Consider the following 23108-nt stretch of genomic DNA (forward strand, 5'->3'; position numbering starts at 1 on the left):
AGCAGATAGGTAGTGTTACTGTCTTCGTAATCTGCCGATGGAGGTATGGCTGGGCCGTGGGTGAGAGGGAGCACAGAGCACGTTAAAACTAAGGCGGAGAAGGAGGTGAAGGAGAGGAGGGGCACAGAGCGAGAGAACGCTGGTGGATAGCAGTGGCCAGGCAGTACGTGGTGGATTCGCAGGCGACGAGACGAGCTGACCGTTGGTGCAATGCAGCGGGATGAGGCCCTGGCAGGAGAAAGAAGGCTGTGCGGTCGATGGGCACAATGCTGTCTGGCTGAGGATGTCGCTGCGTCAAGGTTGTTGCCTTTGACGCCAAAACAAAAAAGCGCCCATCCCACCCCCGAAAACAAATGGCGGGTTAGTAAGCAGGTTCGGGTTAGTTAGTAAGTTAGTTAGTCAGCAACGACACCTCAAATCCAACAGCTTAACTTAACTTCGCTACTCTAGCTATCGCTCAAATTCAACGAGACCATTGGAAGGGCTTGCAAAGTACGGCGTATGGCTGGCTAGTTGAAGGACCGCAGACTGCTTCTCGGGGTGTCAGCTAACGGGAAGAGTCTAAGTCCTGGGCTGCGGTAAATTTTTTTGGCTGTGTTCAGTGAATTTCAGCAAGCCAGTTCTTACACAGTTGGGCCGCAGTTTAAAAGAAGTAACTAGTTAGCAGAGAATAATAGTAGTAGTCTACAGCCGGCTTGAGAGCAGCGGTGATAGAAGAGAGTCCCCAGACCCCGTCAATGCTGAGTCACCTGCAAAACTCGTCCTGTAAGGGCTGCGGCAGAGCTCTTGTTGAATTCGCCTGTCGGCGGCTTATTTTGGACACGGCGCTAGTTAGTTGGATGTTGTTTTGCGCGCTACATCTTGCCGACAGAGTTACGGTTACTGTGATATCCGAGCTTGACCCAAAGCTTGCTTTGAGTAACACACGCCATCACTCTGACGACGGCTAAATTGAAGGCTGCTATGTAACATATAGCCGATACAACAAGTTCAGATACGAACGTGGTCTAGAATGGCCTCCAAAGTAGGTCACGCCTGCAGCTATATCAGTTAAATGCGTTCAGATTGCGCATAAAAAACAACACCTATGATATAGATGGTTAATAGATGATATTGATTGGAGACTTTTTCATAAGCATAACATTAAAGTCAAAAACATAACCAACCCTTCGTTCCTGCGTAAGGTGCCCTCATGGGGCGGGAAGACACAAGTCGCTTTTTAATATAACCGGGGAAATATAACGAACTATTATGATCAATATTATAGATGTGCATGAACTCTTGGCTTTGATGCAGTGTCTTCACCATTCATGTACCTGTCCCAGGCCTTGGATGCTTCGGCAAAGGCATCGTAACTGAAGAGGTAAGCCTGGAACTTGGGATCAATCCAAGGAATAGGGTATGATTCAAAGGGGCTTCGTTGGTACAGCTTGGTGTCCCTATTGCGCTGGCCGGGCCCATCTCGCATGTGCAGTATGTGTCTTAGTGCGGAACTGCTCTGTACAATTATGGAGGTGCGTTCTTTGCGCGTGGCCTCATATATAGAGAGAAGATCACGCAGCTGAGACCTGTCTTTGATGCGTTCGAAGAGGGTACCGAGTGCAGCACCATCTTCTATAGCCTGAGCGGCTCCTTGGGCACTGGTCAAAAAAAAAAAAAATGTCAAAAAATTAGTCCAGGCCGGAGGAAAGGGGAAAAAAATAGTGAGGATGCTTAAGTAGGTAAAAGGGTACGTACAGGTACGGTAGAGTGGCGTGGCAGGCATCACCAAGCAAGACAAATTTCCCACTTGGATGGGACCAGGAGTCCATCTCTCCGCTATTCCGTAGCCGCCACTTCTGCGTCGTCCTGACCAGGCCAAGCAGAGACTTTAGCCGCGGGTCCCAGTTCTGGAAAAAAGTTCTCATCTCGTCCGGGTCAGCGTCGGCAAGATTCACGGTATCCGGTAGATCATCCGGACAGACGAGGACGAGGTTGAGCATCTCCCCGCTCTTGAGGGAATAGCATACGGCATGTCCATTCGGGCCAATCCAGTGGGTCATACCGGGTCTCTCAGCCAGGTCAGCGAGTTCCGAATGGCGCTTGACATCCTCTCCTCGCATGATGATGCGATAGGCCATGTCTCCGGTGATTTGGGGATGATCAGCATGGCCGAGCAGGGCCTGGCGGCAAACGGACCGAAGACCATCGGCACCAATGATCAGGTCGGTGTGGAAATCTGGCTTACCCAGCAGGTGGACGGCAGGGGAGTCGAAGTCGATGCCGATGACGGTGTTGTCTAGGCGTACGTCAACTCCGAGTCTGCCTGCCTCATTGAGGAGGATGCGGTGGTAGTCTGCCCTGTGGATATGTAGGTATGGCACCCCATATCGTTCAAAGGTATAGGGGAAAGCGTTCTGGACGCAGAGCACTTTGCCAGTTCGGTACGATCTAACAATGAAGTCCCTCGGTCGAACGGCCACTTGTTCTACCTCAGGGAGGAGCCCCCATTTCTGGAGGATATACGAAGCATTGGGGGGGATCTGTATGCCCGCACCAACCTATATCTACCAGTTTAGAAATATTTGCTTTGAAGGAAAAAGACGAAAACGAGCAGAATCAATAAAAGAAGAAAGCAAGAGGAGATGAAGGGAAGAAAGCTACCTCTTGAACGTCTGCCTGCTTCTCCAAGACAGTGACTCTATGGCCGGCCCGAGCGATACCAATGGCGGCAGCTAGCCCTCCCAGGCCAGCTCCAACTATAGCTACGTGGAAACAAGGAGAACTCATGATGACTTTTCGGCCCCGTCCAAGTATGACAGACCAAAAAAAAAAAGATAAAAGAGGGGAATATACCCAGGCGAAGAAAAATAAAACAATAATAATAAAAATGCAATACAATAAAAGGGATATATAGGATAGAGTATATGTTGATGAATGGGGGGCAGGGGACCTCGGCAGGAGAAGTAGAGAGAGGACGAGCCCACTCAAGCGTCACCACCGGGAAAGTAAAAGAAAAGAGAAAGGGAATAAGGTATGTTTGAGTGTATGTAAGTATGAGAAATAAAGACAAAGTCCAAAGAAAGAAGAAAGAAGAAAGAAGAAAGAGAATTCACGACAGCTTAAAGGCGCACCCCGGGACGCACCGGCTGCATGAAGATATAGTGTGTGTGCGTGTAAGCAGATATTATATAGATTAGCACCCAGGGCCGTTCTGTAGCATGGTTAAGCTAAGAATCCCAAGGGGAGTAATGGCAAGTGAAAGGCGGCAAAGGAGAGAGAATTGTTGTTGGGATTGATAGTAAGCTGGACTATCCAGGAGGTAAAAATGAGAAACTAGCAGACTGGGCACCTACAAACGGGCTGTACAATAGTCGCTCATCCTCGCTAAACCCATACGCCCGAGTAGGCAAACTATTGGGTCAGAGGTGGGAAGAGGGCCAAAATGGGGAGGGGGGCGGGTTAAAGAAAATCATTATTCAAGGGTATATACTCCGTACACTCCGTAGAGAGGAGAAATGGCAGTCCGTAAGGCCTGGACAGAGGGGTCAAGTGGGAGCCCGGAGGAGATACCCGTTAGAAGAGGGTTGGTTGCGGTGCAGAGCCAGGACAGATTTGAATGCCATGCATTGTCAAGACCACGACCATCCAGGGGTGTGAGCGGAGGCAACACATGCTTGGGCCATGTTGGTCAAGTAGTAGTGTAGTCGTAAGTAGCCCTAGTAGTTAGTAGTAGCAGTAGTAGCACTCCGTAGTAGTAAGAGTACTCCGTAGTAGCAGCAGCAGTAGCTTAACGTGGAGCCTGTGCAGCAGATAGCAGAGACCCGACAACGAGTTTAGCTCAGGCTAACTAGCATCGTGAGATCCGCCGTTTCTCTCTCCCACTCCTTCTTTCTGGCTTTGTTGAGCAAACGCAAGCCTCGACAGTTAATTTTGCGGTGAGCATGGAACCGCTTATGTAAGTGCATCTACTTAGTAAGTTTTTATATAAGCAAGGAATTATGTTATTCCTTGATATTACGTAATGAGTGAAAGAGGAAGGCGATAAGGGTCCACTGAGTAAGCAGGTCACATGCCCCGAGGACCAGCAGCAGCAGCAGCAGCAGCAAGCAAGCAAGCAAGCAAGCAAGCAAGCAGGCGGATGCAGCACGACCTCAAGCAGAGAACAAGCAAGCAAGAGGAGGACAGGAAGAAGAAAAGGGACGAAGAACGAGGCAGAAGCGAGGGGGGAAGCCAACATGAAACCCGTCGTGAGCCAGGGCGAGGGAGGGACCAGCCGTCGGGAGAAGGGCCTTGCGAGCCCGCCTGTGAGAGGGTCGGCTGTCACCAGGGGAGCATTTTAGGGTAAATTTAGGGTAAGGAGGGAGATCAACCTCTCGGTGACCCCTTCGTTCCCCTTGTGGCCCTTCTGCTGCCTCCATAGACGCCACTAAAACAAGTGCCCAGCGGCTGACTGGCGGGCTATTTATAGGGACGAGAGTTAATATCCGACAGCCTATCCAACTACCATCATCGCCCAATAGAGAGTAACTAGAAGTATTATCATCTTCCTGAGTATCATCACCTCGAGCACTTTCGCATTACTCTGGACTATCATATCTGTTAGCAGTGTCCTTTGTACTGTAGAAAGCCTGCAGCCCAGCGTCTTTTGCGTTAGGCTAGGCCGAGTGTACTTGACTCCATCCAGAGTAGTAACAGCACCAACAGAGGAAACAAGACGACGACGACTACGACTACGACGACACAGAAGAAAAGAAAAGAAAAGAAGAGGAAAAAAAAAAAAAAAAAAAAGGAAAGAAAGAAAGCGAACGCAAGAGGAAGAGCGGCAGTTGGCGGGCGACTCCGCTAGTCGCGGCACCGTAGCAGGGTCCCAGGGCGGCCGCAGCCAGTCAGAGTCACAAACGAGGCACAGCGAGACAGGCAAGCCTGCGGTGGCCCACCCACTGTCAGCCCCCAAAAGGGCCGGCCAAAGGGGGAGAAGGGGGGCCGCCGACGCCTGGCTTTTGCGGGCTCTGCTGGCTGGCAGTGCTACTCCGTAGAACTTACAGGGGTGGCTCCCATGGACAGAACGCAGAAGCAGAAGCAGAAGCAGAGAGAAGTCGAGGATATCCTCAAGAGAGTGAAAGAGAACGCCCACTGCCCGAGTTAGCGTCCTCCCAGCAGCACCAGCCCAGCCCAGCCCAGCCCAGCACCGAGGCAGGCCAACCCAGCAGGCGAGCGAAGGGGAGAGACGCAGCGAAAGGGGGGAGAGGGAGGGGGGAGACCCAGCGGGGGGCCCGCCGGGATGCCCCGGGAGCGCCGGCCAGCCAACGAGCGGCGAGCAGCGCGCAGGCGGCCTGTCGAGCTAGCCGGCCTGGCAGCGCCCAAAGTTCGCCCCCCCCCATGCGCGATCCGCCCAGCCGCCCACCCAGCCAGCAGGCGGTAAAAGCTCGTTTCCCCTTCGGCTGCTGAGAGTTGCGAGGGTGCGCTGCCTCCCTGCCTTTGTCTCGCGCGCTGCTAGCTCCTGGGCTCCCCTGGGCTCCCTGGGCGCTGCTGGGCTGCTGGCTGCTGGCTGCTGCAGCCGGCCCAGCGAAACGCGGCGATGCTACTGGTGCTGATGCTGGTGCTGATGCTGGTGCTGATGCTGGTGCTGATGCTGGTGCTGACGCTGGCTTGCATGCCCCTCCCCTGGCCACCCACCAACCAACTCGCACCCGCACGGGACGAGCACGACGAGGACGACGAGGGTTCGCTAACCTAAGCAAGCTGCTCGTCTCGCTGCCGCCAGCCCGTTGCCCCCAGCGCCGGCGGTTGCAGGCCCTCTCACTAGCGCCGTCTCTTCCCCCCTTCGCCTTTCGCTCTCTTCCCTTCTCGCTCTTCTTCCCTTTCTTCCCTCCCTCTCCTTCCTCGCCGCCCTCTTCTCTTCTCCCTCGCGTCTAAACCCTCGCCTCGCTCGCCTACTTCTCGCCGCTCCAGCTCCCGCCCTCCCGTCGCTGCCAGCTCTCCCTCCCGCCTCACCTATCTCTAGCTTCTCTATCTTCTCTGTTTACACAGAGTACTCGCATCTACATGGAGTAAGCCTTCGTGGCCTGCTTCTACTTTTGCCTTGCCGCTCGACTGCCGCCTGGCCCTTTTTTTTTTTTTTTTTTTTTTTTTTTTCCCTCTCTCCTTTGGTTCTCTGCTGTCGCATTGTTCGCCCACACCCACCCAAACGAGTCGCATCAACCAGCAGAGGGAACCACGAAGCAGACCATCGTATTGTCCTCTTCCTTTCATCGCTAGGACTGCTCGACTCCCTCTGCGTCGTCGACTTCATGTCCGTCGTCGCACCTGCGCCGCTGCCCAGCGGCAGCCGGGACATCGCGGCTGAGACCAGCCCGGAACAGAGTCCCTCCAGCTTCACCGCGGTTAACGGCAGAGATCGCTCGGCCTCGCTCATGAACGGACAGCAGGCCGACATGCGTCCGTCGCCCTCTCGCGACGACAGCAGCAACAGCAGCAACAGTGCCGGCGCAGCCAACAGCAACGGCACCGTCGGTGGACACAGCGGCGGGAACAACGGCGGCACTGCCAGCGCTGCCGCCAGCAACGGCGCCAACTTGCCTCTCTCGGATAAGCCAGCAAGCGCGGACGGGTCTCGTGACTCGCCCGTCGACCGCGAAGACGCTGCTTCAGCCCAGGACAACAACGGCAGCACCACCACTCCCACCGCCAACACTGCCGCCGCCGCCAACAACAACAACAACACAAACAGTGCTTCTGCTTCTTCTTCTTCTTCTTCTTCTGCTGCTGCTGCTGCTGCCAATAACAACAGTACCGGCACTGCCGCTTCGTCAAACAAGCGCAAGCGATCCAGCATCGACAGTCACAACGCCGACCTCGTACGGAGCCCCGGTCCGTTGACTGCTGACCATCCTCACTCACAACCACCGCCCGCTGCTGCAAATGGCAATTCAGAACACCCTCACCATCACCAGCAGCAGCAGCAGCAACAACAACAGCAGCAGCAGCAACCATATACCAGCGTTGAACGCCCAGACGACGCCCGGCCAGGCACCGGCAATGTCGCCTGGGACTACGAGATGAGTAGCTCGCAACGACACCCCAAGCCGCAGCAGCATATGGACGCTTCCGATGCTCAGCTGGCCGAGGCTCTGCAGCGCGAGGTCCAGAGCGAGACTCCTTCTGAAAATGCCTCCACCATGGAGATGCAGGGTGGCGGTGGTTCGTCGGCTCACAACATGCAGAGCCAGTCTCCCAGTGCCTCCCAAGTTGCGCCGAAGCGGAAGAGAGTCTTCAGCAACCGCACCAAGACCGGCTGCATGACTTGCCGGCGAAGAAAGAAAAAGTGCGACGAGCAGCATCCCTCTTGTAAGTTTTACCCTACTTTTACACCCCTTCAATTTTTATTTATTTTTATTTTTATTTTTATTTTATTTTATTTTTCGCAGTTATCCTTTTTGGTCGTTGCCCTTGTTCTTAATTAAATTATGGCCTATATAACTCAAAACTCGTATTCTGACACTTCTTTTCTGCAGGCAACAATTGTATTCGCGGTGGGTTCCCCTGTGAAGGGTACTCGGTCCGCAGCACCTGGCAGAAGCCGTCCCAGACCAAAGGCCCCATCCCACTTCAGTCCAAGGACCGCTATCCTGAACCGCCCAACATGTACATGCAGGATATGAGCCCCCAGCGGCATGATTCCAGAATGGGCGGTCCCATGCTCCCCGACGGAAGCAAGGCCAGACCGGTCTCGGTTGAAGAGAGCGAGCGAGCTCAGGCTTACATGACCAGCCCCAACAGTTCTGTCGCTCGCGTGGCATGGCAAAAGGGCTCGTGGCAGGCCGCCAACCATCATATGATGCAGGATTCCGCCCCGAAGATGGAATACAGAGATGGGCCCGTCATGCCCGACATGTCGCGTCCGGAACCTCCAAAGGCAGACTACCACCACTCACACGCCAACGCCGCCAGTGGCAGCAACAACAACAACAATAACAACAGCCCCGCCAACAACGGCTCCGGCAACAACGCGCACCAAAAACCCGGTCTTCCAGTCTTCCAATCCAACATGGAGCCGCGTCCAAACCACGCTCCTCCAAGAGTCGACCCGGGTAACTACCCCACCCAGGCTCGTCTTGCGCTCAGCAGCATGGAACCCCATGTACCCTTTGAGGGTCCTACTGAGAAATCAGAAAAGGAAAAGATGCTCAGCGGTGAACAGTACCGACCATTCGACCCCGAACTCGTCCGCGATCGTGAACAATGCAAGTCCGCGCTCTGGCGATTCACCAATGCGGGTAACCCGCTCTACGGCATCAGCTCCGCAGAAAAGACACGTCTGCTCACTCAGATCCTCCAGCCGCCTCCCATTGAACCATCTCCAGACGCCCCCCCACCGTCAACCAGTACTCCCACCGGCTCCCTCGGCCCTGGCGCCGTGCTCGAGTCCCCTTTCAACTGCCACTACGGTTACAACATCAACATTGGCGAGGACGTGCTCATCTCCGAAAACTGCTTCTTCGCCGACGACTGCTCCATCAACATCGGCGCCCACACCTGGATCGGCCCCAACGTCACCATCCTCAGCTCAATGGCTATTGGCAGCATGCAGGAACGCAAGGGCTCCCAGTCAAGGTACCAGGGGCGCCCCGTCGTCATTGCTGAAGACTGCTGGATTGGTGCCGGATGCACTATCCTTCCTGGCGTCACGCTCGGACGTGGCGCCTACATTGCCCCTGGCGAGGTGGTCCGTTCGCAGATTCTGCCCTACGGCTTCCAGGGGTTGAAGCCAAACTACCCTTAAAGGCTCCAGGCCTCATCGTGATCCTCCATAATAGTCACCTTTTTATTTTTTATTTTATTTTTCTTCCTCCTCTTTACTTCTTCAGCAGTTAATTCTTGACTGCCGCAGGGGCGTCCTTGAATGCTACAGCCCCTGACACCCCGTCACGCAGCCCCGTTTTGGCGTATATATTTTACTACCTCTGATGCTCAACTTTTCATTCCCTGCCCCCCATATTTTATGCTAGCCACGACTGCTTTCAAAAAGCGCAAAGGGTGAAAGGAGAAAAAAATATCAAATTCAAAATCAGGCGAATGGCATTTGCATTCTCTGGGCCGTTATCGTCTTCCTTTTCCACCAACGTCAATCTATCTCTGTTATCCGTTCTCCGTTGTTGCGCTGTTCGATACACTCTCAGTTCAGATTTTACTACCCTGTCTTTTCGTTTCTTACTTGTCTTGATCAGGATCCTTTTTTTCTTTCTTTTTTTTTTTTTTTCATCCTATGCTTCCGCCTCTAGTGAGCATACATTTTGCTTCTGTTTACGCCCTTTACTGCCAATTTAACTCCCTGGTTTAATGGCGTTGACGAAAATGGCGTTCCTGTCTTGTCCCTCCGTCTGTCTGTCTCTTCTTTTAACGTGTTTATGTATCGTAGTCGGTTTATTCCTCTCGAGAAGAATCTACATTTCCCGGTAATGCCCTGCTATCCATATTCATATCAAAGCTCTTAATCCTGTATTTTCAACCACCATACGCTGCATCCTCGAAGCTGAACTTGACTATATACCCCGAAATCAGTCAGGTTTAAGACTCTAACCAGTCCAGCAGCTCTGGAACAAAGTACGTCGTCACAATACTCCCACCAGCCCTGAGTATTCCTTGCATACTCTCCATTACCATCGCCTTAAGCTCAAATACACCGGCCTTCGCACCAGCATGGATCATTGCATATTCCCCGCTAACTTGGTACGCGGCAACAGGAAGATCCCTCCCTAGCTCCTTCGCGTCACTAATGATATCCAAATAGGCTCCTGCAGGCTTTACCATGATGATATCAGCCCCTTCGTTAATATCTCTCTGAATAGCTCTCCTCGCCAGCCCCCTCCCACTAGGCGGGAGCTGATAACACTTTCTATCACCGAACGAAGGCGATGATCCTGCAGCATCCCTGAAGGGCCCATAGAGACACCCGCTAAACTTCGCCGCATAGGACATGAGAACCACTTGATGCGAAATACCTGCTTCAATGAGCTTGAGCTTGATCGCCCTGACCCGTCCATCATTCATATCAGAGGGAGCAACGCAGTGTGCTCCAGCTTGTGCATACGCCACAGCGATATCAGACAGCCTCTCAACTGAGAGCGTGTTATTTAATGATCCGTCTTCGCGCAGGATGCCACAGTGGCCGTGGGAGGTGTACTCGCACATACACACGTCTGCCGTGATGTACAACGAGGGGAAAGTGCTGCGTAATAGGCGAATGGCTTGTATCACGGGCCCGGAAGGGTCATCTGCCATGGTCCCCAGTGCATCTTTGGCTCCTGGGGCCAATGGTACGCCGAAGAGGATGACGGACCTTAGGCCCTTTTTAATCAATGGCTTAAGGAATGGGATCAGCTTGTTCAGGCCAATCTGGTATTGGTTTGGTAGCGAAGGCACGGGAATTTGGTCGTCGGGTCTGTCCGTGATGAAGAGGGGGTACATGAGCATGGCCTAGATGCACTCATACTTAGCGAGGACCGTGCACAGTAGGGGAAGGCTTGCGAGTCTCACCTTGGTTAATTGTCTTTCTGCCTGCCATTCTCTAGTTAACGGGTGGTTGTATCCTGCATGAAGCTGGCTGGAAATGCTCCCTGAAATGCTGACACTTGTGGTTGTGCTCTGGTATGAAGACGGGGCAGCAGCATGGGAGCGAGGGCCTTTGGGTATACGCTCATCGCCCTGGGAGTCTCTGAACGCAATGTCCGACACGAGGTTAGAGAACGACATCTTCAAGATCAGTTACGACCTTTCTCTTCTTCCTGTTTCTGTTGTCGTTCTTCCTCGTCAATTGGAGACTCTTCATCCTCATCTTCATCCTACCCCGGCCAATTTCAGATTCAGCTGGCGGGACAATTTTTTAGACTTCCTGGATTAGTCATCAGATCGATAAGAAGCCAAGCTCTCGTGACGTCTTTCTTTTTTGTTCCTTGTGCCAGTTGAAGACGTTTTAAAGGTCAGCAAGCACTTCAACAGTTTTCTCGTCTTTATCAGAGCAAAAGCGTTACATCTTTTGATTCTGTTTGCTGTTAAGGGGCCTACAAGCGTATTCCGGATATAGTAGCCATGATTGGGGCTTCGGCTCAAAATGCCTCGGGAACAACTACAAACACTCAAACCACTACTCCAGAGCGGGGTGGGCTACCTTTAACAGGTACTCTAAGGCTTAGAGGAGAGGCAGATGAGCAAAGTAGTGAAGCGCCAGAACAAGAGAGGCACATAAAATGGGCAGAGGACGTTGTCGATAACGAAGGTCAGGGGAGGAAAAGCTCTAAAGGTAAGTTGCCCTTCCAAAGTCCTACAAGGTCAGCCCACTTACCCTCACCATAGTCTGTTGTATCTACCATAAGCCACGGCCTGCAGGCGAGAGTAGCTCTGAATCAGAGTCGTCAGACTCGGACTTCGACGATGACTCTGATGATGATAGTGGTGGGGGCCGATCAGACAAGACACATTCTCTCAAGGTAAGCCCTTCTCGATGCCAAAAACGAACACTCCATTATTGAACCGGACATGAGCTAACGTGCATATCGTAACCAGGGATCCGGATGCTCAGACCACCAGAAACGCAAACCAAGACCAAACGCTTATGAACGGATTCCAAAAAATAAGAAATAGATGCCAAGCAACATATTAAACCGCTTCGGACTCCGGATCCAACAAGAAAATCATGCATGCGGTGCGCAGCTCTCAGTCACATTGGATCCAACATATCAAAGAGATTGGCATCTGGTAAATAAGGTTCACCCGGATCCCATGAATCACTGCTTTCGTGGCAAGCATCGTATATTTCCAGCCGATGCCTTTCAAGGGGCATGGGTGTTCATGCAGGACAGGGAAGACGGCAATAGATTGACATGAGATGATTGTGCGAATGGTGGCGCGAAATCTGGGATATACGAAGGCCACCACCTTCAAGCCCAAGAAAAGGAAACAAGCCCAGCTATGCACTTATGGATTATTTGTCCAGACATTGGATGATTCACTACTCAAGAATACAAAGGGTGGTAAGGAAATAGTGCATGTTCTTGTGTTGGTCTCAAGTTCACATTATTAAAAATCGCATGGCAGCGCTTCGCATATACATGTATTAGATTTAGACTGCAATACTCTGGCTTTGACCACACTGAAAAACCAACTTCTGACCCATGTGTAATGGCTTGATCACAGCCGGTTATACCGGTACATGTGCCATTGGATTCATTTCCAGTCTATAATTCGGATGTGACGAATTCCTGCGAGAATGTCTCACTGGTCTGATACTTGGGTCTGGAGTAGGTGCTCGCATAGATCTATGCCTTTGCTCCTGATTTGGCCATGTTCCATCTGTGTCTGTATCATCTTCGCTAGAGGAGTAGTTGCTCTTCTCAGCCACTTCGAGATCCTTCTCCTCAAGACTATCTTGATCATATATTTTGGGCAGACTTTTCTTGACACTGGATTTAGTAGATAACCCAGCCTCGATTCCAGCGAGATGGTCATTATTTGACATCGAAAGTCGCTTAATCGTATGGTCTGCTACTGCATCCACTAGGTCTTCGGTGGGACGTCTCATTTTTCCTCTCAGACTAGGCTCGGCATAGTTTACTGGCCCACGCGAGCGTCTAGACGGTCTTGATCGCTGAGCTTGCTGCCCGATGGTGCTTGTGGATTTATATTCCGATTGCAAATGCTTGTCCAGGCTGCTTGTGCTGTCAACAAGTATCTCTGAGGATACATTATCTTGGCTCGGGTCATCAAGGGCGATCTCGATGGGTTTATCCAAAGGAATCACACCCTCGTCAACAGTAACATTTAGTTTAGCATTCGTCGGCAGATCTGAAGCTTTACGGCGGGGATTGCGACCTCCTTCTGTTTTTCTCCGTCCAGATGACTTTCGTTTCTCAGAAGCAACATTATTATGTGCAACTTTTTTCACTGTTGACCTTGGGTTTAAATTCACGTTTTCTACCACTCCGCGTCAGATAAAATCCGAAAAATTAAGCAGACAAGCAATAGGGATATACTTACTAGGTTCAAGAGCCTTTCGAGTCTTTACAGGTTCCGTTGAATTCTTGATGCCTTCCTTGCCCACGGACAAGAGGCCCGGTTCATTTTCAGTTCCAGTCCCAATGTCGCCTGGTAGTGTATTCGGGTTCTTCTTCGTCAGAGTATATTGAAATTCATCTATCTGTTGCTTAGCTTGCGGAAGGTTTTCGGATTCGTGTGCGTCAAATTTCCGTTTAGAGCCAGCAATCGCAGGAACAGCCTCATCATTGTTGGTATCAACGTCTTTCTTTGATATCAAAGTCTCGACCAAAGAGCTGTCTCGTCGTTTTGGTCGGGTATTTATGGGCCGAACTTTTCGTAGGACGTCTGCTACTGAGTTTTCGTTTGTAGGGCATGGCATTGATGGCTCCTCCTGCTCATTCAGGGGAGCATCAGCATCAGGCCCCTTTACCGACATCCCAACATTATCCATAGATTGAACTTGTCCAATGGCATCATCCATCTGTGGCATCTCTTCCTCTTCTGGCTCTTCGTCGACTTCTGGGGCATACGCTTTATCTTCGGGAATTGCGGGCAGGCAGTTGCCATCGTCTAATAGGCCGTTATCCTCCGAAAGCCGTAAGAGATTTCTGGGAGTAATTCGTTTTGTTTCCGGTTCCTTCACGGGCTGATTTTCTTTCAGAGTAGGGGCATTGTTTTCACAACTCTGGGACGGTAACTTGTTGAGATCCTTAACGAGTGCCGTCAACTCCCCCAAGCCTGACTCGAATCTCTCTCGCAGAGAGTTGAGGCGTTTTTCGAAATGCGATCCCGTCCGGTATTGCTCAAGCTCATTATTTGCGGAGATAATTCCTTCTCGTAGTGTGATATTTTCGGCCAGGAGATGCGATACCTCTGCCTCGAGCGTTCTTATGCGAATGGACTGTACTGAATTGGCTCGGGCAATCTCGCGGTTTTGTCTGATGAAGCGCCGCTTTACTAATGCATATCCTGTTAGTAGCTAATTTCCTACAATACTGTGAACTCTCTAGACAGCTAGGGGAAACATACAGGACTCGATGGAGTCCAACGTTGTGGGTAGGTCATTTAATCGAGCCATAACTGGTCGAGACCGTGGTCTTAGCTCAGCGATAAAGGTGATCCCTCTCGGGTCAAAGTCGTTAGCATATGAGATTAAGAGCCTCCAGGGGTCGATGTGTCGAGTTTCGTCTTCTTGCGATGTTCTCTTTGACGGAAGTAAAATCAACAGTTGTGTTTGCGGTCGTAGGAGAAGGTCTTGGCTTGACACTGTTTATGTTTATCCACTTACAGTTAGTCCCCGTTTCTCCCTCATTATATAATCGATGTATGCCTGATTACCGTATTGTTACACGTATGACACGTGATACTTCATTTTCCCATGTTCGAAACAACCAACCGCAGAGCGTCTTCGTAGTAAGTGGTGATGCTCCAGGACTTCGCGATTCCAGAAAGCAACCATACATTACGTGGGCTTTGCGACAGAGATGAGGGTGATTTTTTATTTTTTGTATGAACTGTCGTCGCTACCATAACCCGATGTCTTACAATAAGCGTGCAACCGCAATATTCCCTTCTTCCGTTACAGGTACCTTATCATCCCGCCCTGGAAGTCAATCCTCAAGTTTGGCTGCCCTGGTAGCTGCAAAACGGGCGGAGTTAGAGGATATCCAACAGCTACGTGATACCAGCAATGCCCTTACAAAACAGTTAGAGGCGTTGGAAGCAAAACTTGCAACATTGCAAAATGGAGCCGAAGGTAAGAGCCATCATCATTCATAAAGTAGATATTATTTCGGAGCATTAACCGCGTCCCTTGCTTTTAGCTGTTTCTTGTATAATGGCGAATTTTGACAGCGTTCTCAAGGTCATTAATATGGCAGCGAGTAAGTCCACTTGTCTACCCTGCTCGTAAAGTGGTTATCTTCCATACTAAGCTGGACTAGGTGGCCTTCCTCAAGCCAAAAACCAAGAGAGTTCGCCAGATGTTAATCAAGAAGAGGGTACCAAGAAAGATGATAACGTCGCAGACTCCCTTCCAGTTCCCCTTGTACGGATATTACTGGAACAGCAGGCCCCAGGGACTAAGCGATAGACTATAGGAACGAGGCTGCTGTTAATTTTTTTTTTTTTTTTTTTTTTTCTTCTCACCGAAGTGGTCCGCTTTTCAGTCTACTGAACATATTAGAATAGTATGAGCACTAGGAGTTGGAACGGGTTTTATTTGGCGAAATGTGCTATTTTATGAGTTGTGTTAGATACGAAGCATCCTAGGGGCCCTTCGGCAGGAAGGTAAGACTTGTTGGAGAACTATGGATTATTCCTGAGGTCTTTAATAAATGGAGCATTAATACAACGCTGATCATATTAATGTCCCGTTAGAGCTATCGGAGAGTACGAGGTAGAACTATAGCAAAGAAAAAAAAAATTCAAATAAATACTAGTTATAGACTTTGATATATATAACAAACGTTGTCAGGGCAGACTAAACACATATACAAAAGTCCTTGTATCGTATTATTTCGAAGAGAAGTTAGAAATGGCCGCATCGAGTGCAGTTTTGTTCTTCGGTATAAATTTCACCTTATATTTATTAGGGATGGCCACCAAGCTCGTTGGATCAGAATTTCCGTGGATTGGATGAGTGTTGATCTTTTCGACTGAAGTAATTCTGAAACTGTTTAGCATGCGCATTAGGATGAGATAAATCTCGCGGTTGGCCAGCAATGATCCAGCGCACATGCGATAGCCGAGGCCATATGTAAATAGTGGTGCTTCTGGTTTTTCGATCCAGCGCTCGGGGCGAAACACTTCGGGATCACTCCATACATAGGGGTCTTCAAAGATAGAAGGGTTAGCACGTATGATCGAGGATACTGCACAGATAGGACGGAAGAGGATAAAATAAGTATACTGACCCATGTTACATGCCCATGCATTGAGGAAAAAGACGGTTCCTTTTGGGATGACTTTGTCCTCATATGTGATGTCCTTGATCGAAGTTCGGGGGAGTGCAAGGCGGAGGACCGTGAAATATCTATAGCATACAGTCAGCCCAGTTTTCTTTCCAAGGCCGTGCCCTGCGCGTCCAACATAAATGTAACCCGGTGTGGAGCATTATTTTATACCTAAGACACTCTTTGCCCAACGCAACGATATATTCACACTTTTGGTCATCCATTGCATCACATAACGGTTGGTCTTGAGAATAAAACTCTTTGATAGCGTCTGCAGCTTTATCCTGGATATCGGGTCTTTGGGAAAAGAGAGCAATACTCCAAGCTATTAATGTAGTCAGGGTATCCAATCCTCCAGAAAGCATAGTCAAGCTAATTGAAGTAAGCTCTTCTTTATTCAATTTAGCTTCCTCGTCAAGCATAATATTGGCTTGAATGCATGGCTGATGCTCATTCTTGGCCATCCTTTCCTCGAGGCCAGCATTCAAGTGTTGCAAGTACTTGTCTCGGCGATCCCGCATTTCTGCGGCTTTCTTGGACCCAAAATTGAAGGGGTTCAGGCGAAGAAGAGGGATATAATCCTGTAAGTTTCCAGTGGTGCTCCTGAATCGACTAATCTCATCTTCGACATGTGTGATTTCCTTGAAAAGCTCCTCCTCTTGCGATGCCATCCGTACACCCCAGTTTAGGGTAAGGGCAAGGCTAAGACTGAGCCGCTGAATCATAGGCATGGGGTCAATGGCCGTATTCCCCGCGTGTCCATATTTAAGCAGTTCAGCCACGAAATCCTTAGTCTCAAGATCCAAATGGCCAACATATGATTGGACAGATGGTTTGTTGAGAGCAGCCGCCGCTCCCTTTCTTCGCCTCTTGAGGGATTCACTATAAGGAGAAGTTCCAATTGTTGTGCCGGCGGTGTTTGACACCACCTAGTCCAGCTTGTCAGTACCTATAGGAAAAAAATGTGATCTAGCCAACTCACTTTGTGGAATGTGTAAAACTCAGGTCGCGAGCTTAATGCTTGAGAATTCTGGCTGAACAGTGCCTTTGCAGAAACAGCGGTATTAACCACGATGATAGGGATATTGCCCAACTGGATCTGGTACACGGGGCCGTACTCTGCAGACCACTGCCGATATTGCTCAGCGGCATTCTCTTGGATTTGCTCGAGGTTTCCAATCATGAGAAGCCCCGGCGGACCCTTGAAACCCTTAATGCGGGCCATGTACCGCACGAATTCATTGCTAAGGATATACACAGTGGAGAGCACACATGACAAAATGAGCAAAGATTCGAGTGGGTAGTCCACCAAGCTCGAGAACGTCTTTGCGAACACCATGTTGAAGATACGGCTCCAGTGGGGGAGCGGCCGTCTGACGAAGAATAACAGTAGCTCCTTTCAACCGATCATCCTTCTTTCTCAACAGATTATGAAATTTTTTTTTTTTTTTTTTCCTCTCTCAACACCAGCTGGGCTTCTAATTATAGGGGGAAACCCCGCGCTTAACATGGGTGTCTGCCTCGAGCACGTTCCTTTCTCGAAGCGGCGCTTATGGCGGAAGAGTTCCGCCTTGTGAGGTCTGCTCCAAGTCGGCTATCGGATTAACTATCTGCCGGTGCCGCGCGGCTGTTGGGCGCCCGACGCCGGGCTGGGCAGCCTCGGCACTTCCCTCTTCCGGCGCACATGCTGACCCAGTGGCCGACAAGCCATACCAGAAAGGCCTGGCAGGGCTGAGCTGAGCAGGAGAAGCTTCCGGGCTTGCTCGCACAGCGACTGACGTAGATGCGGCGACAAGATGGCCCGGCCTCCTGAGAGCCACCGCATGGCTGGGTTTCAGGACTGTGTAATATAACCAGAGGTAAATAGATCGATCTTCGAGTCAGAAGTCGCTGCCAGCTCCAGCCCGTGCCCACCAAATACACAAAGCTGGGTGAGTGTCGTGACCGCCTGCTCCACACGGACCAGTCGTCGCAAAAACTTCGGAGACACACTCTGTTTCTCTTCTTCAATTGCTTCAGAAAGGAAAGCCACTGGCCTCAAATCTTCAAGCTGAACTGGGAAAGAAAAGGAAAAGGAAAGGTGAGTGAGGGCGTTGGGATCCGGCGCTCCCCTAGATTTGCCGAGACCAGCCCATTATCAGAATCTGGCAACCGAATGCTGACTGTTTGATACCTCTCAATTAGTGCTGTCATGTCATTCAACCAGAGACGCCGAGTTCTGAAACCTCTTCTCTATACAGCGGGAGCTGTGGTTGGCGGTGGAGGACTTCTCTACATCTCATATCGACCGCGCAACCTCCCTGGTTCCGATCCTGCCGCCGTCCCTCCGCCGACTACTCTCGGTGGAAAGCTTCAGCCGCCTCAGTTTCCCCCCATTAAGTCGCGCGATGAGCAGATCAACGACTTGAGAAGGCACTCTGCTACAGCGCTGCCCATAAAAGCCTTACAGGGTGTGGTTGAGTCAGCGCAGGGACAACCGCAGAGTTCAGCCGAGAGCTCCGAGAGCTCGAGAGCCGGAAAGGAAGACGACAATGTGTATGATATTCTGGTGATCGGTGGAGGGGCTACTGGGTCTGGAATTGCTCTCGATGCTGCAACACGAGGCCTGCGTGTTGCTCTGGTCGAGCGCGATGACTTCAGCGCTGGGACAAGTAGCAAGAGTACAAAGCTGGTTCACGGAGGCGTCCGCTACTTGGAGAAGGCGGTTTGGGAGATGGACTACAACCAGTATGTTCTCACCCGCCTTGTTATCATCCCCTTCCCTGGCTGACTAAAGGATTTTTTCTCTTCTTTTTACGATGAAGGTACTCGCTGGTGAAGGAGGCTTTGCGAGAGAGAAAGTATTTCCTACACACAGCCCCCCATCTGTCCATGTGGCTCCCCATCATGGTGCCAGTGCAGAAATGGTGGCAGGTGCCCTATTTCTGGGCTGGTACGAAATGCTACGACTTTCTTGCTGGCTCCGAGGGCATTGAAAGCTCGTACTTCTTGCCCCGAAGTAAAGCCTTGGATGCATTTCCCATGCTTCGGAAAGATAACCTTTTTGGAGCCCTGGTTTACTATGGTTCGTGGTCCAAAGTACCTTTTTTTTTTTTTTTTAGGATTGTGATAGCGCTTTGAGTACTTACTAGGACTTATGTTTTATAGATGGTGCGCATAATGACTCTCGCATGAACGTGTCATTGGCAATGACGGCTGCACTATACGGCTGTACCGTGGTCAATCACATGGAAGTGACAGGGTTGACGAAGGATGCCAATGGGAAGCTAAACGGTGCCAAAGTCAAAGACTTGATCGCGGAGAGAAATGGGGAGAAAGATGGCGAGTTCACGATCAAGGCCAAAAGCATAATCAATGCCACAGGTCCGTTCACCGATTCCATCAGGAAGCTGGACGACCCAAGCATCAATGAGATCGTGGCACCGAGTTCTGGGGTGCATATCATCCTTCCAGGGTACTACAGCCCTGCAAAGATGGGACTGATAGACCCTTCAACCTCAGACGGTCGAGTTATCTTCTTCCTGCCTTGGCAAGGGAACACCATTGCAGGCACCACGGACAGCCCGACTGAGATCACCAAGGATCCTATCCCGTCTGAAGAAGACATCAACTGGATTCTCAGTGAGATCCGAGGATATCTGGCACCCGACATCAACGTCCAGCGTGACGATGTCCTGGCTGCGTGGTCTGGAATTCGACCCTTGGTTCGGGACCCCAAGGCCAAAAACACAGAGTCTCTTGTGCGCAACCATTTGATCTCGGTCTCGAATTCGGGTCTACTAACCTGTGCTGGTGGTAAATGGACCACCTACCGGCAAATGGCCGAGGAGGCAGTTGACGAAGCTATCAAGCAGTTCAACCTCCGACCGGGAAAACCTCTCGCGACTCCCAACACCAGCGGTGTCCTTTCGTACAGTGATAACGCCGTGCTGGACGGAACCTGCCAGACACACAGGGTTCGACTGATGGGCGCCCACGGATACTCCAAGACGCTGTTTATCAACCTTATCCAGCATTTTGGTCTCGCAACTGATGTAGCCAAACACCTTACCCAATCCTACGGTGATCGAGCGTGGGAGGTGGCCGCTTTGTCAAATCCAACCGACATGCGATTCCCGCTTAGAGGCGTGCGTCTCTCACCACTCTACCCGTTCATTGATGGCGAGGTCCGATACGCTGTGCGCCGCGAGTACGCCCAGACCGCCGTCGACGTGCTCGCCCGACGCACAAGACTGGCCTTCCTAAACGCCCAAGCCGCCTTGGAGACGCTTCCTGTCGTCATAGATCTCATGGCGGAAGAGCTTAAGTGGGACGCAAAACGGAAACAGACGGAATGGGATGATTCCGTCAGGTTTCTGATGTCTATGGGTCTTGACAAGAGGCGGCTCGGGATATCCAGAAAGGACGTAGAAGCTGGAAAGTTCTGAAGGAGCAGGAGTCCCCCCCTTTTTTTCTTTTCCCTCTGTCCCTTATGACCTGTTCAGTCTGATCACGGAATTTTACTTCGATCTTCAACCCTACCCCCCCTGGCTGCGTGTCCGCCTGACGGTCGTTTTGACACACGCCTATGCCGTCATAACATATTGCTTCTTCCCTTTGGCTCTCTCTTCTTTTTAGCCATTTTGGACTCCGGCTGCAGTGTATCACTTCTATAGACTTTCTATCACTTTTTTAATACCATGTTCTTGTTCCTCCGCCTATCAATCGCCTTTTTCGCCTTCCACCACAGCCTTCCTTCCGTGGCTGGCCCGCAAGATAGTTGTGCGGAGGACACTCGCATATATGTATGTATGAAACATGCTCCTATCTTTCGTCCATCTCGGCGGCTTCTTGTCTTCTCGTTTCCCTGGTAGTCTCGGTCTCATACCTGCACCATCATATGACGACGTTATTCGACCGAGTAAGCAAAAGTTACTTGACCACGGAGTAACTAACTACTAAGTTCCCAACACAGACGAGGGACTCGGAGAGAGAGTTCTAACTCATGGCCGTCTGTCTCTGCCTGACTGCACGCTCTGCATGTCTGTTGCAACCTGGCGAAAAGCAAAAAGAAAGAGGGTTCTATAGGATGAATTCTGAGTTTAGCCCTTGTTCAGCCAGGCTATTCATAGTAGTACCTGGACCGACGAAACGAGTTGAGTTAACTTAAGTTAAAACGTACACGAGCTGGCGACAACTGTGTGATGTACAGTACAGTATCTTGCCTGCTGGCTGGCTCTGTCTCCTGCGCTCGGTGATGCCTCACATCCAAGCAAGAAGAAACGAGCAGCAGCAGAGTGAGCCTCTCCCGCAGGTAGGACGTGGCTGCTGCTCCCCTTCTTCACCCAGCCGAACTCTCTGTCGCCGTGCATGGGATCAGCGTCTAATATGAGGGCGTGAGAGAGACGACATGCAAGCCCAGGGCGTCCATCCCAACGTGTTCAACCTAAACCAGCGGCACAACCCCTTGCGGAGGTATTTCCTTGCTCTTCCAGTGGCCTGTCTGGATTTTAAATCTGGCTGGTCGAACCTGACTGCCGGGTTTTCCGTTGATCACACGGTTGATGCATGCAGACACACATGTCCATACGTGCATCCGACTCGACACCTCTGGGAGTGAGTTGAGCTGAGTCGAGAGCGGCCAGAGGACGAAAGGATGAGAAAAGAAAAGAAATGGCCTCAGGTCTTGCTGTCGAGCATCCCTGGCCAACTCTGTTTCTATATTCCAGGTGTGTTCATTCATGCCTGGCGTTTGGTCAAGGTAGTTAGTTGGTTGGTTGCTACGGAGTGCCTGGGAGACCTGGTGCCGGCACAGCGAAGCGCGGAGGCCGTTAAAAGAGCTAGTTAGTTAGCTTACTGGCTGATACACATCCTCGTGTGGTTGTCTTCAGTTGGTTCTGCGCAGTCGATGTCGCTGGTTGGCTGAGCATATAACCATTAACTAACTAGTTAGTTATAGTTAACTAGTTATAGCAGAACGTCTTATCGTCATCGGCAACGAACGAGTCAAGGCCCGGCGACTGTTAGCTAGCTAGCTGTTAACGGGTCTCTTGCTCTGATATAGCCAGATACCCGCCGTTAAGTGTTGCATCTAACGTCTTCGAAGCCTCCTCTTCCTCCTGCTCGCGTCCTGGCCTCACGCCGGTCGGTATAGCTCTCAATAGCCCGCGTCTTAGTGAAGTCTTGTCTTTTTTATCCTTCCCCCCTAGTCCCTTAACTGTTCAACTAGTTACCCTTACGCAGACTCAATCTCCTTACCTCGCTCTTATAACTATGCAATTAACTGCCAGCCAGCGAACAAGCAAGCAATCTTCACCCCCCCGCAACCAACTAAGTACTCCGCCCTGGCGCAGTTTCTGATGCCGACCACAGAGCGTCTTCCATTTTCCTACCTAGGCAGTTATGGACCAGCTTTCCCTCCCTTGGCTCTAACTAACTGATAACTCAATATGCCGAGTTGATGCCTGGCCATCTCCCTGGCTCACTCACTGCTTACGAGCATGCTCTCACTCGCATTATATGCAAGGCTACGTGATATCGATCCAGATTTTATCCACTCCGACAAGGTAGTTAACTAATACTCTTCGCTGTCAGGCAGCCGTTGGTTGGACGCTGGGAGACCGCAGGCATCTCCACAGACAGACATGCTGGTGTTTCTCTGCCTGCTGCTGCCTGGAAGCGCCTGGAGCAGGGATCTAGCCTCACAGCCACCAATGGCAGAGCCTTTCTCGCCATGTCGACGCCGCAGTTGTGCTCTCCTCCTTATTCAAAACCACCGATAAGATCGCTATCTCGCTATGTCGGCTCCCCGACCTCCTGACTCTCCCAACTCCCCCCTCTACCCCCGAGCAGGAGCCAGCTCACGATGGAGTTGTGTACTGTACTTTCGGGCAGCAGCGTAACACTGGACCAGTCTTGGACCCCCCTCCAGTGGGCCGACCTTACTCGCGGTGTCATCATCATCGTCATATAACTGACCTCCACGACCTCCATAACCACCACCGGTCGGAGAAAAAAAGACTTCACCTCCTTTTCGACTCTTCCTATCGAAGCGCGGGATAAGCCACGCGGGAAGGTTTTTGTTTTGGCTCGAGAAGCTTTCCACAATTTCAGATGCAACCAGCCACACATCGGCTATACACCCATACTCCAAATGGGGAT

General features: G+C 51.0%; 8 protein-coding genes across 8 annotated transcripts; 4 read left to right on the plus strand and 4 right to left on the minus strand.

Moving 5' to 3' along the window:
* Positions 1–1261: 1261 nt before the first annotated feature.
* Positions 1262–2769, minus strand: ARB_02600 (salicylate hydroxylase, putative; the record flags this gene model as incomplete). Its single annotated transcript, XM_003011032.1, has 3 exons — positions 1262–1640; positions 1738–2540; positions 2644–2769. 3 exons carry the CDS (start codon positions 2767–2769, stop codon positions 1262–1264), a joined length of 1308 nt encoding a protein of 435 aa, XP_003011078.1.
* Positions 2770–4051: 1282 nt separating this feature from the next.
* Positions 4052–8764, plus strand: ARB_02601 (uncharacterized protein; the record flags this gene model as incomplete). The annotated part of the gene is made up of 6 exons (XM_003011033.1): positions 4052–4323; positions 4514–4924; positions 5028–5347; positions 5480–5705; positions 5789–7329; positions 7497–8764. 6 exons carry the CDS (start codon positions 4052–4054, stop codon positions 8762–8764), a joined length of 4038 nt encoding a protein of 1345 aa, XP_003011079.1.
* Positions 8765–9549: 785 nt separating this feature from the next.
* Positions 9550–10734, minus strand: ARB_02602 (uncharacterized protein; the record flags this gene model as incomplete). Its single annotated transcript, XM_003011034.1, has 2 exons — positions 9550–10458; positions 10519–10734. 2 exons carry the CDS (start codon positions 10732–10734, stop codon positions 9550–9552), a joined length of 1125 nt encoding a protein of 374 aa, XP_003011080.1.
* Positions 10735–12178: 1444 nt separating this feature from the next.
* ARB_02603 (shugoshin family protein) lies at positions 12179–14079 on the minus strand (the record flags this gene model as incomplete). The annotated part of the gene is made up of 3 exons (XM_003011035.1): positions 12179–12921; positions 13015–13915; positions 14044–14079. The coding sequence occupies 3 exons, from the start codon at positions 14077–14079 to the stop codon at positions 12179–12181; spliced, it is 1680 nt and encodes a 559-aa protein (XP_003011081.1).
* Positions 14080–14550: 471 nt separating this feature from the next.
* Positions 14551–15106, plus strand: ARB_02604 (uncharacterized protein; the record flags this gene model as incomplete). Its single annotated transcript, XM_003011036.1, has 2 exons — positions 14551–14770; positions 14958–15106. 2 exons carry the CDS (start codon positions 14551–14553, stop codon positions 15104–15106), a joined length of 369 nt encoding a protein of 122 aa, XP_003011082.1.
* A 422-nt stretch (positions 15107–15528) lies between these two features.
* On the minus strand, positions 15529–17307 carry ARB_02605 (uncharacterized protein; the record flags this gene model as incomplete). Its single annotated transcript, XM_003011037.1, has 3 exons — positions 15529–16048; positions 16179–16897; positions 16951–17307. 3 exons carry the CDS (start codon positions 17305–17307, stop codon positions 15529–15531), a joined length of 1596 nt encoding a protein of 531 aa, XP_003011083.1.
* Positions 17308–18159: 852 nt separating this feature from the next.
* ARB_02606 (uncharacterized protein) lies at positions 18160–18738 on the plus strand (the record flags this gene model as incomplete). Its single annotated transcript, XM_003011038.1, has 1 exon — positions 18160–18738. The coding sequence occupies one exon, from the start codon at positions 18160–18162 to the stop codon at positions 18736–18738; it is 579 nt and encodes a 192-aa protein (XP_003011084.1).
* Positions 18739–18854: 116 nt separating this feature from the next.
* Positions 18855–20395, plus strand: ARB_02607 (uncharacterized protein; the record flags this gene model as incomplete). The annotated part of the gene is made up of 2 exons (XM_003011039.1): positions 18855–19032; positions 19116–20395. 2 exons carry the CDS (start codon positions 18855–18857, stop codon positions 20393–20395), a joined length of 1458 nt encoding a protein of 485 aa, XP_003011085.1.
* Between the last annotated feature and the right edge of the window lie 2713 nt (positions 20396–23108).

This window comes from Trichophyton benhamiae, assembly GCF_000151125.1.
Source record: "Trichophyton benhamiae CBS 112371 chromosome Unknown contig01462.26, whole genome shotgun sequence".
In the NCBI taxonomy this organism is placed as follows: domain Eukaryota; kingdom Fungi; phylum Ascomycota; class Eurotiomycetes; order Onygenales; family Arthrodermataceae; genus Trichophyton; species Trichophyton benhamiae.